General features: G+C 44.7%; 1 protein-coding gene and 1 long non-coding RNA gene across 3 annotated transcripts in view; both read right to left on the bottom strand.

The window, feature by feature from the left end:
- The window catches only part of LOC144594058 (uncharacterized), a 91,756-nt gene extending 83,119 nt beyond the window's left edge, over positions 1-8,637 (bottom strand). For both annotated transcript variants that reach the window (XR_013547321.1, XR_013547320.1), the window contains exon 1: positions 8,388-8,637. This is a non-coding gene — a long non-coding RNA (uncharacterized LOC144594058). The remainder of the gene's footprint in view (positions 1-8,387) is intronic.
- A 507-nt stretch (positions 8,638-9,144) lies between these two features.
- Positions 9,145-10,460, bottom strand: tent5aa (terminal nucleotidyltransferase 5Aa). The gene is given in 6 exon segments (XM_078400236.1): positions 9,145-9,294; positions 9,296-9,345; positions 9,348-9,381; positions 9,383-10,072; positions 10,075-10,320; positions 10,322-10,460. Coding segments are annotated over 6 exon segments (1,182 nt in total). The 5' UTR covers positions 10,340-10,460; the 3' UTR covers positions 9,145-9,150.
- Between the last annotated feature and the right edge of the window lie 5,297 nt (positions 10,461-15,757).

Raw genomic sequence — 15,757 nt, 5'->3', positions numbered from 1 at the left:
GCGGAGTGAGGGGGTATGGGGAGAAGACAGGAACGGGGTACTGATTGAGAGTGATCAGCCATGATCGCATTGAATGGCGGTGCTGGCTCGAAGGGCTGAATGGCCTACTCCTGCTCCTATTGTCTATTGTCTATCTCGAACAAGGAATACCGTAGATGAGGTGCAAGAAACCCGTGGCCCACTTGTACCTTGTTAAACATTAAAAATGTGGGACAGACTTGGATTATTTGTTATGAAGCATCGGTATCAGAGTGGAAAACTGATGGGAGTATACAAAATTACACAGCGCGGTGACGCAGTGGTAGAGTTGCTGCTTTACAGCGCTCACTGCATCACAGACCCGGGTTCGATCCTGACTACGGGCGCTGTCTGTACAGAGTTTGTACGTTCTCCCTGTGACTGCGTGGGTTTTCTCCGAGATCTTCGGTTTCCTCCCACACTCCAAAGACGTAGTTTTGTAGGTTAATTAGCTTGCTATAAATGTAAAAATTTGCCCCGAGTGCGTGTGGGATAAAGTGCAGGGATTGCTGGTCAGTGCAGACTCGGTGGGCCGAAGGACCTGTTTCTGTATGTTTCACATATCTCTAAACTAAACTAAACCAAAAAAAAAAAAAAGAAGGCATAGATAGCATAGACAGAATCTATTTCATCCCAGGGTAGAAAACCCAAGGGTCCAGAGGGGATAGTATTAAGGCAAGAAGGACAAAGTTTAAAGGAGATAATAGACAATAGACAATAGGTGCAGGAGGAGGCCATTCAGCCCTTCGAGCCAGCACCGCCATTCAATGCGATCATGGCTGATCACTCTCAATCAGTACCCCGTTCCTGCCTTCTCCCCATATCCCCTCACTCCGCTATCCCTAAGAGCTCTATCCAGCTCTCTCTTGAAAGCATCCAACGAACTGGCCTCCACTGCCTTCTGAGGCAGAGAATTCCACACCTTCACCACTCTGACTGAAAAAGTTCTTCCTCATCTCTGTTCTAAATGGCCTACCCCTTATTCTTAAACTGTGGCCCCTTGTTCTGGACTCCCCCAACATTGGGAACATGTTTCCTGCCTCTAATGTGTCCAATCCCCTAATTATCTTATATGTTTCAATAAGATCCCCCCTCATCCTTCTAAATTCCAGTGTATACAAGCCCAATCGCTCCAGCCTTTCAACATAAGACAGTCCCGCCATTCCGGGAATTAACCTAGTGAACCTACGCTGCACGCCCTCCATCCTCAAATTTGGAGACCAAAACTGCACACAGTACTCCAGGTGCGGTCTCACCAGGGCCCGGTACAACTGTAGAAGGACCTCTTTGCTCCTATACTCAACTCCTCTTGTTACGAAGGCCAACATTCCATTGGCTTTCTTCACTGCCTGCTGTACCTGCATGCTTCCTTTCATTGACTGAAGCAATAGGACACCCAGATCTCGTTGAACTCCCCCTTCTCCTAACTTGACACCATTCAGATAATAATCTGCCTTTCTATTCTTACTTCCAAAGTGAATAACCTCACACTTATCTACATTAAACTGCATCTGCCATGTATCCGCCCACTCACACAACCTGTCCAAGTCACCCTGCAGCCTTATTGCATCTTCCTCACAATTCACACTACTCCCCAGCTTAGTATCATCTGCAAATTTGCTAATGGTACTTTTAATCCCTTCGTCCAAGTCATTAATGTATATCGTAAATAGCTGGGGTCCCAGCACCAAAACTTGCAGTACCCCACTGGTCACTGCCTGCCATTCCGAAAGGGCCCCATTTATCCCCACTCTTTGCTTTCTGTCTGTCAACCAATTTTCTATCCATGTCAGTACCCTACCCCCAATACCATGTGCCCTAATATTTTGCCCCCTAATCTCCTATGTGGGACCTTGTCGAAGGCTTTCTGAAAGTCGAGGTACACCACATCCACTGACTCTCCCCTGTCAATTTTCCTAGTTACATCCTCAAAAAATTCCAGATTTGTCAAGCATGATTTCCCCTTCGTAAATCCATGCTGACTCGGAATGATCCCGTTACTGCATGATAACTTCATGTAGAGGAAATCTTTAAAACTAGATTGTCAATTTATTCCAAAGAATTATAGTTTAAAAAAAAAGTTTTTTAAAAAAAAGTGTAGCAGATGCTGGGTTATACCAAAGATGGACACAAAATGCTGGAGTAACTTAGTGGGTCAGAACTCTTCCTCAGACTGAAAGTAAAAGTGTGGGGGAGGGGTAAGAAACTGGATTTGTATTTGTGTCTGTATCTGTTTTAAGTTCAGACTAAGGCAGCAATTGGGGACAGTCACCACACTTTTCCCACCAATTACCATTTATTAATTACCAATTAATTTCCCCATAGCAAAACACAAGCATCAGATAGATCTGTAACACAGGGCAAATCACCAACTTGTGCTTAAGTGGGGCTTTAATTTACTCTTGCACAGTGATCTTTAGCAGTGGCGGGTCCAGCCACATCAAGTAAAAGCCTGACCACATGAAATAAGCACACTAATATGACAAAGCTGAAGCCACTTGAACAGATTTAAAGTCAGGAGTTCAAGTAAACTATTTGACAGCTAGTTGCAAAGGGGTTATCAAATCACTTGCTCCATTAAATGCTAGCTCCACTTGATAACTGTAGGTAAAGGAAAAATATCTCCAACTAGCACTGGTTCTACCGGAGACTAAATGCTGCAACTTATCAAGTGGCTGGAGAAAATATGTTGTCTCATAGAAACATAGAAAATAGGTGCAGGAGTAGGCCATTCGACCCTTCGGGCCTGCACCGCCATTCAATATGATCATGGCTGATCATCCAGCTCAGTAATCTGTACCTGCCTTCTCTCCATACCCCCTGATCCCTTTAGCCACAAGGACCACATCTAACTCCCTCTTAAATATAGCCAATGAACTGGCCTCAACTACCTTCTGTGGCAACCTTCAAAAATACATTTTTAGTTTAGCTTAGAGATACAGTGCGGAAACAGGCCCTTCAGCTCACGGAGTCCACACCGACCAGCGATCCCCGCACATTAACATTACACTAGGGACATTTTTCACATTTATACCAAGCCAATTAACCTACAAACCTGTACGTCTTTGGAATGTTGGAGGAAACCGAAGTTCTCTGAGAAAACCCAGAGTCTTGGGGAGAACGTATAAAATCCGTACAGACAAGCACTCGTAAACCAGGATCGAACCCAGGTCTCTGGCGCTGTAAGGCAGCAACTGTACTACCGCAGGTAAAAGTATTAACACAGAGCAGGAACAGGCCCTTCGGCCCATAAGAACACTTATGCCAAGATATTTGCCTGCACGCGATCCACATCCAACAGCCTCTTAAACGCTACCTTTGTATCTGCCTCCACCACCACCATTGGCAGCACATTGGGTCCAGAGGTCGTGATGCAGCTCCAAGGCTTTGGTTGGGCTGCATTTAGAGTATTGCTCCACTCAAAAGGAAAACAAATCCCTTTAAATTTTGCCCATCTCACCTTCACGCTGTGCCTTCTAGTCTTTGAAATGTCCACCTGAGGAAAAGTGATCTGTTGCCCTATCTATGCGCCTATCTCTGGCCATTAGTTCCAACCATTTACCCGTGTTAAAAAAAAAAAAATCCTCCTTGCCTGTATTACCTTTCATACCTCTAGTTTTCCTCTCCCCTGACTCTCGGTCTGAAGAAGGCTCTCATCTGGAAATATCACCTATTCCTTTTCTTCAGAGATCCTACCTGACCCGTTGAGTTCCTCCAGCATATTGTGTCAGCCTTCATCTGCCAACATCTGCGGTTTCTTCCTACACATTTTGACCTATTACCTGCAATGCTTTGTCCTGTCTCTCCCCTCTTCCAGCCATCTTCTGTTCCACCCCCCCCCCCCCAACAACCTCCTTACAATGTGAGATGGAAGGGTCTCGACCCAAAACGTCACCCATCCATGTTCTCCAGAGATGCTGCCTGACCCACTGAGTTACTCCAGCACTCAAGTCCTTTCATGCTACTCACCATTTTTATATACTTTTATATATACACTTCTTGAAGTCTCTCCTTAACCACCAGTGCGCCAGAGAAAGCAATCCAAGTGTCCCACCTCACCTTGAAGCTAATACCATCTAATACAGGCAGCAATCTGGTAAACCTCTTCTGCACACACTCTCTCTCCAAAGCCTCTACATCCTTCCTGTATGCAGTACTCTAAATGCAGCCTAACCAAAGCCTGAGAGCTGCATCACGACTTGCTGACCCAAGCAGGAAATCAGTTTGTAAAGACCGATGAAATCCATTGACAATATTATTAAAAATTTAGCTTCCACTGTGTTTCACGGAATGACACTTGTTCCTCTAACTACCAACTATCATTCTTCCCCGTTAAAAATATAAATTGGGATTAATACCTAAACTTGCTATACAAACATATATTCATCTTCCTTGCCATGCACCCACCCTTACTAGAGAAAATGTTAACCTGTCAACCAGTGATGTTAACTAGAAAATGGTAAACCAGTAGGAGAAAATGTCGACTTTCTAAAATTCAGTGCGGTGTACAGAGAATTCCTTGCAGCTACTCATTATCTCGAATTGCTTAAACCAACTCCACTTGGCTTATAGGGCTGAAGGTTGCCTATTTATCGAGTTGCAGTCAGAAGCTGCTGAATGCTCAGCTTCTGGGAAAGTGCTGCGTTTAGCTTTAAAAATTTTTTTAAAAAGCACGAACAATGCTTAAACAGACTAGAATCTTTTTTTTGTTTTTTTTGTTTTTAAAGAGCTAACCGTTACATTCTCGGCAGAGATCGATGACACCGGACAACCCCTTAATAGAAAAAAATAACTTTTATTTACCAAAAGAAAATCCAAATATTGGATTGTGTAAACAAAATTCACAATCTGTTCCCTTTGTGGCCGACACGGGTGCTTTAGTCTTCGAGAGTCCAGGCTTTGCCAGCTAGACAGGCTGCTTTCGACAGGAGCCTCCAATCACTCACTGAATGTCCAACAGACAAATCCAAGTCACAGCTTGCTGCAAGAGGAAGCCTCTCAGAAGCCAAATATATGTGCGGCAGTTGATGAGAAAGTAAATGCACAGAGCCTCCTTCATATTCCAAGGTGTGCAGCGAGCCAACCAAGATGGTGTGGATTTCATTTTAAGGGTGGGGGCATTCAAACTGTTCATTTGCCCACGAGTCCTTGCGATAAATAGTTGTTTTTTAAAAAAAAATTACAATGGGGTGGGGGTGGGAAGATTAACATTCCAACACAACAAAAGCATTGATCTCAAAAACAAATGGAATACAGTTTATTATAGCTTAAGACTGCTAGCTATAGCACTCACCAAGAGTTTCAGTTGGTGCAACAATTATCTAGTTGGAATCGCAACTCTCACCTCACCAGTGGTAAAAGCAAAACAACAACAACAAAAAAGGGGGAAGTAAAAGCTAAGAATACGCATTTTAAACAAATACAGTAGGGGAACACTTTACAAATTAAAGCAAATCAAAAAAGAAAAACAAAATGTTGAACTACAGTTAATCCAATTTCAGAATGAAGGCATGATGTAATGTTGGATACACTCAATGTTTAAATACAGAAGTTTAAAAACTTTACTGGTGATGAAAGTGCAGCATCCAGCTAAAATTCAGTTCACTGTTACAGAACACAAAACAAAAAGAACTGATAAGAGAGCACCCATGTTGTTACAGTGCTTTTAACAGAGTTAAGAATCCCTCCACCTCACACCTCCCCAAATACGAAAAGGGACAATGCACTTGGCAAATTCTGATCTCAATTTCCATATATATATATATATATATATATATATATATATAGTGTTTAAAAATGCACTCTGGCTACTTCTCTCACCATTTGCCACATTGCATTTGATACAACAATGCATTTGATTCAACCTTTTGCTAAATGTGGCAGTGATACAGGTTGGTTAGATCCTCCCTTTCTGACTCTCGGCCCTGCTCTCTCAGCTCTGTGCTTGACAGCCAAAGCTTTAAAGTTCTTATTTTGCAGTTTCCTTTTTCAAAAAAAAAAACCAAAATAAAAAACAAAAGTTTTTTTTTTGGATACCTACAGCCTGCTCTGGAAGCAATCTCACAAATGACACCCCACTGATGGAGGGTGGCCTCTCTGGTTATTTAAAGTCACCAACAATAATGGACATACCCTGTCACCAGCTGATCCCATTTCCCCCCCCCCCCCCCCCCCCCCCGGCCTTCACTTCCAGTCAAAGCCTCACATTGCAGCCGTTAGACTACCTACCCACTGGCATCCACTCTTTACAAATTGAAGGGTACAAAACCCTTTCACACGATCAATCACTTTAGTATCACACCAAATAAACAGGAAGATACACACCATATAATGTAGAAGAGAGAAGGTATCGCCTACCCCAACCCCTTCATTTCTCTCAAGTAAACATTAGTGTGCTGCACTTCGAGACGTTGTCAAACACTGCAGAATGAATAAGTAATATGCAATAATAAACAAATGGATTTCTCGATACAGACACAGAAAATCCCCTCGAGTTGTGGACTTCTAGCTTCCCCCCCCCCAATCGCCACGATGGAGAATTTTCATTTAACCGAGCAAGATTTCAGAACAGACGATTCAAGCAAACATTTTTGTTAAAAAAAATAGTTTAAACCTCATCATCTGGCATTTATTTATCCCACTTTGCAAACCGGAGAAGATTTCGCAAAGTTCTTGACTGGATTCAAAGTGCTAAGTTTTTATTTTCCTTTCCCCCCCCCCCCCCCCTTCCCTCTGCCAACCCAATCTTTGCAAAACTTGGGAGGCCTTGCAGCAATTGCATTACTGGAAACGGTGGTTACAAACCTTGGAAATGTGCACCATTTTTTTATTTTTTTTTAAAGAGGAAATACAGGCATAGCATTCTGCTGCCAAAGCACTTGAAGCAAAAATTCATTTACCATGAAACTAATATATATATATATCTTTAAATTGTTGCAAAACAGAAGGGAAAGAACATTTCATGTTTTGGTCAAATAGTTAAAATTGCAGCACAATTTAGAACAGGTTTATTGTTGCGTAGTCCAAAAGATTTTCCCTTCATTGAAGCAGACCTGCCAAATATGCAGAACCAGTGGAATGTTATTTGCAATTCAGTCACTGGTTCATTTTCCCCAATCGCTTCCCATATATCATCAAGTTTAAAGCCATTGTCAGGGTTTCCTTTTTTTCTTTGGTCAGAAATAGGCTTGTTCCTAACAACTGTCAAATTACATTAATGGGTGGCCCTGGGACAAGTCAAATCAACCATACTCAAAATGCATTATTCTTCTTAATCAAGCACTGGGTCAGCTATTTTTTTTTTCCCCGTTCGAATCAGTTGCTAAGCTTGCTGCCGGCCAATGCCCAATCGCTGGCTTCAGCAGGGTTTGCTAAATTTATCCACTCCACCAAAAACAACCAAATAAACAAAAAAACAGTCTTCCACTCCCAATCCACCCACCCCCTCCCACCCCAACTTTTTTTTAATTTTTTAAAATTTTTTTAAGACACTCATCTATGCTTTAACTTTAGAAACTCAAATACATCTGCAACACACAGTACCTGTACTCAGAGGCGAGGGGGGGGGGGGGGGGGACGGACAAAAAGCGCCAATTAACTTGTTACAAACTGGAAAATATAGAGTACTTTGTTTAAATACTTGCCTAAGTGCTACACTGTTCAAGACAATACATACTTTTAAACTATCACAGACAAGATTTTTTTTTAATACAAGTATTTTCCAAGAAGAAATAGGGAATTTAATAATTCGTGCAAGAAACACGGTTTTTTTTTGTCCCTGATGTAAAGAAAAATGTGGATTAAGCACAAGATTTGAATACAGTATCTCTTTCCATCTTCGTAGGCACTTGATTCATGTTCGTATATAGACAAATATAAATTAGCCACAACTTTATCCTTGGGTTTTGTGTGTGTTTTTTTTTTTTCAAGATATAGATTATGCATATATAAAAACGGGGAAAAAATATCTTTGGTCCTTGATTAGTCACAGCGTTTTGCAGTTTCCACGATATGTAAGAACGTGCAGACGAGAGACCACTCTCTCTGAGACCACCGACAGGTTAGCACAAGAGCGACTTCTCTCACTCATCAACAATCTCGCTTTTTTTTTCCTGGAGCAAACGTTTTTTTGGATTATTCCAAAGGAGGAAAAATAAAAAGAAGAGCTCTCGCCGAAATAAAACACACAACCAAAAAAAAACCCCAACCCAACACAAAAGCAACTGTGAAGAAGCAGCATCTCGGTGCATCATCCATAGTGTTTGCAAGCCGAATTGCAACGTTCCCACTACCTCGCCTCGCCATCTCTCTCTCTCTCATGGAAGGAGCCAAATTCAATTGCTCGGCTTATTTGCTACATTTGGACTTACCAGACGAGTCGAGGGGGTCGGAGAACAGGCGAGAAAGGGGAAGGGGGGGTGGAATCAACGAGGAGCCTTTCCCCCTCACCTATGTATATTGAAAATAAATCAGCATCTAAACAACAACGACAAAAATTAAAGGGAGAAACGAGAGGCTCATGAGAAAGGCGATGGGTGCGGAAATCCCATGTTGTCATTTCTTGCTCAATCTTCCCAGAAAGGGAGGGGGCTCGGGGAGAAATGTGGTGTGTGTGTGTGTGGGGAGGAGGAGAACTGGTTGCAGCCGAAGATGTCTATATAACCAGGCTCGGGAGAACCAGTACCTGGTTGCAGCCGAAGATGTCTATAATAACCAGGCTCGGGGAGAACCAGTGTGTGTGTGGGTGGGTGGGGAGGGAGGGAGAGGAGATCTGGTTGCAGCCGAAGATGTCTACATAACCAGGGTCAGGGTTATTATTGTTGCAGAGGCAGAAAGAAAAAACAATTCGCCCGTCTCCGAAACAAAAAACAAGCCTTTGATTTGTTTTTGGAGGAAAATAAATGCTCCAAAAAAAAAAAGCACTTGAAGCAGTGGACAAGCCAAGCCTGGGTCAATCTCGCTCCCAATCGTTGGCAGATACAGAGTTCTCCCCACAGTCTGAATCCCTCTCCAGTCTCGGCCACTAGAGCCACACACCCCCCAAATTCTGTTCACCTCTCCTCGTCGTTCTTACCCCCTCACTTCTTTTTCTCCCCCTCCCTCCCTTCCTTTCTTTCCTTGCCCCCTCAAAATTCAGTTGCAAGGTAACCAAGTGGAGTAGTTGTGCCGCTGACACGGGAACACGGGCTGAACGTGGGCGATGTAGTAGTTGTTGAAGTTGGCGTCTGAGACATTGGGTGCGGGCTGGTAGTAGCAGGTGACATTGGCCACGTTGGGGGATGATGTTCTGCTCGGCCAGCACACGGAAGGCCAGGGTGGTGATGAGGTGAGGGTCTGCCTCCTCTCGTGGCCCATCAGGCAGACCGGTGCTCTCGTTCACCACCCTCTGCAGGGTGAGCAGGTAGTCGTACTTGCGGTCCTCCAGCCCCATGAAGTGGTTCTGCAGGTAGGACTCCAGCTTGCGCTGCTGCTCTCCGATGTCGGAGAAGTCGATGAAGAAGCGGGAGCACATGTACCTCTGCAGGCCCTTCATCTCGCTCTCGGAGGCGGCGCGGAAGCCCCTCACCAGCAGGTTGCAGTATTTGAGCAGCCCCCCACCCCTGATCTCCTCCGGGTTCCTGGTGGCGATCAGCCTCTGCTGCAGGTGCTCCAGCGCCTGGCTGAAGTCGCCGTACACGCTCTCCCCCAGGATGGTCGGGTGGAAGTGCTCGGACATGGGGTTCTCGGAGCACTCGTAGAACAGCAGCAGGGAGTCCAGGTTGATCTGGAAAGCGTCCACGCTGAACTCGAACTGCCTGCGCAGGGAGTCCACGAACTTCAGCTCGACGTTCTTGCCGCTGTTGTTGGACAGGGAGATGAGGCTCCAGCGGTCGGAGTCGTTGCACACCTTCACCATCTTCTGCACGTAGGCTTCCTTCAGGGTCAAGGGTGTGATCTTCTCCTTGTTCACCCCCTCGGGCAAGAAGTCGACAGGCAGTCCAGCACCCACGTTCTTGACGGTCTGGAACTCCTTGTCGCCGCTCAGGTCGACCCTGAAGATCAGGTCCAGGTCCCTTGTAAGCCCAGCCCGCTGTGCTGGTGGAGGACGTGGCTGGCGGCAGAGCCATTCAGCCTGACATCCCGCACACAGATGCGCTTCTCCTCCAGGCGACTACGCACCACCTGGACGATCTGCCTGGGCTTCACCTCCAGCGTCGGGAAGTTCCCTCGCCCGTGGATTGGGATGGTCTCCGTTAGGATCCTGTCCAGCCGCTGCACTTGTTCCCAGTTCAACACGTTGAAACTACTATTGCGCTTATCGTTTGTCCTTTTCATCGGCCATTGTAATTCACAGGCTCACTTCAAAAGATTAAAAATAAATACTCTGCACTATACACATATACAATGTTTTTTCCTTTTTTCCCCCCCCCTCCACGTTCTCTCCGCTGTTATTCCATCAGCTACACTCCTGTGCAAAGCTCTCGCTATCTGCGTATTAACTCTCCCATTAGTTTTTATATGGCTCCTGTGTGCAGTTCCGGCTGTGAGTCATTGCCTTGCACGCCTATGTTATTTGCATAAGTTACACCGGACCCTAGCTTTTGGGAACACTCAAAAACTGAGAACACCATGCAAGGAATGCGACTTTCACAACAACACACAAACAAAACCCTACACGCATATATATATAGGATTTCCCCGGTGTGGGACGAATAAAGGGATATGCTATTATTATATATATATATATATATATATATATATATGTGTGTGTGTGTGTATATATATATATATATATATATATATGTGTGTGTGTGTGTGCATATATGTATATATATATAGGATTTCCCCGGTGTGGGACGAATAAAGGAATATACTATTATTATATATATGTACGTGTATATATATATATATGTGTGTGTGGGTGTATATAAATATGTGTGTATGTGTGTGTGTGCATATATGTATATATATATATATATGTGTGTGTGTATATATATATGTGTGTATGTGTGTGTGTGCATATATGTATATATATATATATGTGTGTGTGTGTGTATATATATATGTGTGTGTGTGTGTGCATATATATATATATATTTTTTTTTTAAACGTCAGTGTGAAGGTCTTTTATATATATATATATATATAATCTATGCGAGACCTTCACACTGACGTTTTTTTAAAAACCGAGCTGGAAGAAGATAGGCTTTAAAGAGAAAGGAGAAATAGAGGGGGCTGTCTGCAACCCTAAATAACTCGAGAGCTGGCCGGCCAAAGAGGGGTGACTGATCGACTGATTGAGCGCTGCACTGGCCTATTACAACACTGGACTTCATTCCACTGACACAGAGCGGCCAATGTTCCTCCAGTGACTGGGCAGGACGGCGGGCTTGTCAGCCGTGAAATTTACTGCCTGCCCAGTAAAAATTTAACGGGACGGTGAAGGCAGTAGTGGCTTTAAGTGGGAGAGGAATAAAAAAACTCCGCCCGGCGAACAGCTGTTGTCGCCTTGTCTGTCCCATATCCCCCAGCAACCTGCAAATAGCTTCTTTTTTTTTTTTTTTAAATATCAAAAAATTGACAGTCAATGAGTTTCATTTTTTTTTGCAAAATAAAAACAAAAAGATTATAGATGGAAGATGGACAGACACTTGGAAAGTGCTGGAGTAACTCAGCGGACAGGCAGCATCTCTGGAGAGAAGGAAGGAATGAATAGGCGACGTTTCGGGTCGAGACCCTTCTTCAGACTGAGAGTCAGGGGAGAGGGGAAAAAAACTAGAGGTAATGAAAGGGTGCAGAGAACGGTTTGGTTTAGAATAAATGTTGGAAATTCTGCATTCGAGCCGATGGGATGGGCAAATGCGGGCGGTAGACTTTATAAATTGATCGATTATCGGTAGAGGACAGCGTTATTCCAACATTTAAGAAAGAGTTTTCAAGAGAGAGTTAGATTCAGCTCTTGGGGCTATAAAGGAATCAAGGGATATGGATGGGGGGGGGGGGGGGGGGGGGGGAGCAGGGACGGGGTACTGATTGAGAATGATCAGCCCATGATCACGTTGAATGGTAGTGCTGCCTCGAAGGGCCGAATGGCCTCCTCCTGCACCTATTTTTCTACGTTGCTGTATAGTTTTGACGCCCGGGAAACTGTAATAATTAATGGGCAATCCCACACAAGGAAAAGCTCTGGCGGTTTTCGCGTTCATTAATCACCTCCCCAGACTGCATTTGGTCCCCATTCATGAAAAAGGCGAGTGGATCACAGTGCGGAATATTGATTGCTAATCGCAAACGTGCGTCACCTTTTAATGTTGTAGAGGGAGGGGGGGGGGGGGGGATGGTTGCAGATTGATTGAAAAGTGTTCGGAGCTGGTTTTTGTATTTCCCTGTGCAGGAGAGGTCAGCTGTGAATGTGCGTCATTCACCCTTTTTTTTGTTTAATACAACAAAATCTGCTCTGATCACTGGAATCCGACCAGCCGCTCCAAATCCAGTCCAAGTATCTTCCCCTGCAACTCGCTGCCATTCCTCGGGGAATTTGACGAGGTTTTATTCTTTAAAAAAAAAAGCAAAAAGCAGCTTAATATAAAATATCATTCCTTTCTTCTGCAAGCTGCGGTCTGTAGAAAAAAAAAATTTGAAAAGCGAGACTGACTCAACCTAGGTCTGTTTGTGGCGTGCAGCCTACGCCTCCTGGCGACAAAAGTGTAACAAGCGAAACACAATCAATCGCAAGAGACAGCAACGGAGATTCCTACCGACCTCCCATGGTTCCTTGGCGACAATAGACAACAGGTGCAGGAGTGAGGCCATTCGGCCCTTCGAGCCAGCACCGCCATTCAATGTGATCATGGCTGATCATTCTCAATCAGTACCCCGTTCCTGCCTCTCCCCATACCCCCTGACTCCGCTATCCTTAAGAGCTCTATCCATCTCTCTCTTGAATGCGTTCAGAGAATTGGCCTCCACTGCCTTCTGAGGCAGTTTAAGAATAAGGGGGTAGGCCATTTTGAACGGAGATGAGGAAAAACTTTTTCGCTCGGAAAGTTGTGAATCTGTGGAATTCTCTGCCTCAGAATGCAGTGGAGGCCAATTCTCTGGATGCCTTCATGACAGAGTTAGATTGAGGTCTTAATGATAGCGGAGTCAGGGGGTATGGGGAGAGGCAGGAACGGGATACTGATTGTGGATGATCAGCCATGATCAACATTGAATGGCGGTGCTGGCTTGAAGGGCCAGATGGGCCTACTCCTGCACCTATTGTCTATAATGCGGATAGGTGGGACTAGTGTAGCTGGGCCATTGTGGCTGGTGTGGGCAGCTGGGCCGAAGGGCCTGTTTCCACACTGTATCACTACTATGAAAGCGTTTGTGGTGTTCTGCTGAAACCGGTGGAGGGGGATGGTTGGATTGAAGCTGTGTAATTCCAGTCTGAAGACTACAAACAGACTCAGGCGATGAGGTTTTTTATTCCCCTCACGTCGAGAGATAAAAAACTCTCGCCTTTCCCGTCTGAATTCCCAAAGAATGGTTCAATTGTACTTTATTGCCACATGATGTACCGAGGTAAAGTGAAATTCCGTTTTTACATACAGTTTAGTAAAACATTACTATACCTAAGCACAATCATAATTAAGTACGTGTACAGAGTCATAGAGTCACACAGAGTGGAAACAGGCCCTTCAGTGTGTACACATACCTTCATACACAAATGGGGTTAGGAGGGGTAGATCAGCCATGATTGAATGGCGGAGTAGTCTTGATGGGCCGAATGACCTGATTCTGCTCTTAGTGGAAAAAACCCTCCGCCACATTCACACTATCGAGGCCTTTCACTAGAAGTCCCCCCTTTAACACCCCTTCGCTATTCACTATTATCCCTTGACTCCGACCACCAAGCTAATTTCTATCAAGTTGGCTAACTCATCCTGGATCAGCAGTTAAATACGTTTCTGGACCAGCCTACCATGCAGTCTTGCTAAGGTTAATGTATACAACATCTTCCACCTTACCCTCACCAATCAATTGTCCATCTCCTCAACAGCTCAATTCTATTGATTGAGATGATGAGACAAGATTTCCCACTCACAAAGCCATGCTGAGTATCACATTCAGTCCGTGTGTTTGAGGCATTACGGTGGCGCAGCGTTAGAGTTGCTGCCTTGCAACGCTAGAAACCCGGGTTTGATCCTGACTACGGGTGCTGTCTGCACGGAGTTTGTACGTTCTCCCTACGACCTTGCGCGGGTTTTCTCCGGGTGCTCCGGTTTTCTCCCACACTCCAAAGACGTGCGGGTTTGTAGGTTAATTGGCTTCTGCAAATTGTCCCTGGTGTATAGGATAGAAACAGTGTGAACGGGTGATCGTTGGTCGGTGCAATCGATGGGCTGAAGGGCCTGTTTCCACAGGCTGTTGCTGCAATTAGTGGATTAGGAAGTAGCCTTTTGCCCCCGCAGTTGCATCTGTGGATTCACCTCTTGTATAATTTGTGATGACTGAACGCTGAAGGATGAAACAGTGTCGTTGGAGCAACTTCACTGCTGTGCTTTGGCAGCGCAAAGAAGGCCAGCAGATCATTTGAAAGATATCTGACCTTTTGTGAGCACGACAACAGAGCATTGTCTTCAAATGGAAATTGGCTTATTAGCCACAGATGTGACTGCAGTGACAACGCTTGATCCAGACGAGCCTATTCTCTGCACTAATATAATGCAGGCACCACTGTTCAGGAACCAAAATAGCGAAGCGTTGAGCTGATTGAAAACATTGCAAGCGCGATTCCTTGCCATTCCATTGAAGGCGGCCCTGAAAAGAAAGTAAGACAGGCACAGAATGCTGGGAGTAACTCAGTGGGACAGGCCGTGTCTCTGGAGAGAAGGAACGGGTGACGTTTCGGGTCGAGACCCTTCTTCAGATCATTAAAATAATGTCTCTTGCAACCTCAAGGCATCCCAGAGCCTTTTTTAAAGACGTACATGTTTGTAGGTTAATTGGCTTCGGTAAAATTGTAAATTGCCCCTAGTGTGTAAGATACTGTTAGTGTGCGGAATCGCTGGTCGGCGCGGACTCGATGGGCTGAAGGGCCTGTTTCCACACCATACCTCTAAACTAAACTAAACTAAAATGCTCATAGATTCTATCCCTAAAAAACATTTCCAGCAACTTTCTCACCACTGATGTCCAGTTCACCAGCCTTTGATCCTTGGCTTGTACCAGCTGGCCTTCTTAAATAACGGTACAACCTTAGCTACCCTTGATCTTCTGGATCTTTACCTGTAGCTAAAGATAATGCAAATACTGTTGCAAGGCCCTCTGCAATTTCCCCCCTGGTTTCCCACAAGGTCCAGGGTTCACTTGTTCAGGTCCCAGGATTTATCCATCTTAATGCCAATACATTCTCTTTGGTAATTCATAGCTGATCAAAGACATCTCAACTCCTCTGTGCAGGAAGAAACTGCAGATGTGTAGGAAAGAACTGCAGATGCTGTTTTAAATCGAAGGTAGACACAAAAAGCTGGAGTAACTCAGCGGGACAGGCAGCATCTCTGGAGAGAAGGAATGGGTGACGTTTCGGGTCGAGACCCTCCTTCAGACTGAAGTGACGGAGAAGGGAAACGAGAGATATAGACGGTGATGTGGAGAGATAAAGAAAGTTGAATGAAAGATATGCAAAAATGTAATGATGATAAAGGAAGCAGGCCATTGGTAGCTGTTGTTGGGTGAAAACAAGAAGCTGGTGCAACTTGGGTGGGGGAGGGAT

This window comes from Rhinoraja longicauda, chromosome 5, assembly GCF_053455715.1.
Source record: "Rhinoraja longicauda isolate Sanriku21f chromosome 5, sRhiLon1.1, whole genome shotgun sequence".
Classification (NCBI taxonomy): Eukaryota; Metazoa; Chordata; class Chondrichthyes; order Rajiformes; family Arhynchobatidae; genus Rhinoraja; species Rhinoraja longicauda.
The sequence above is the reverse complement of the archived record's forward strand: the minus strand, read 5'-3'. Positions and strand labels throughout refer to the sequence as shown.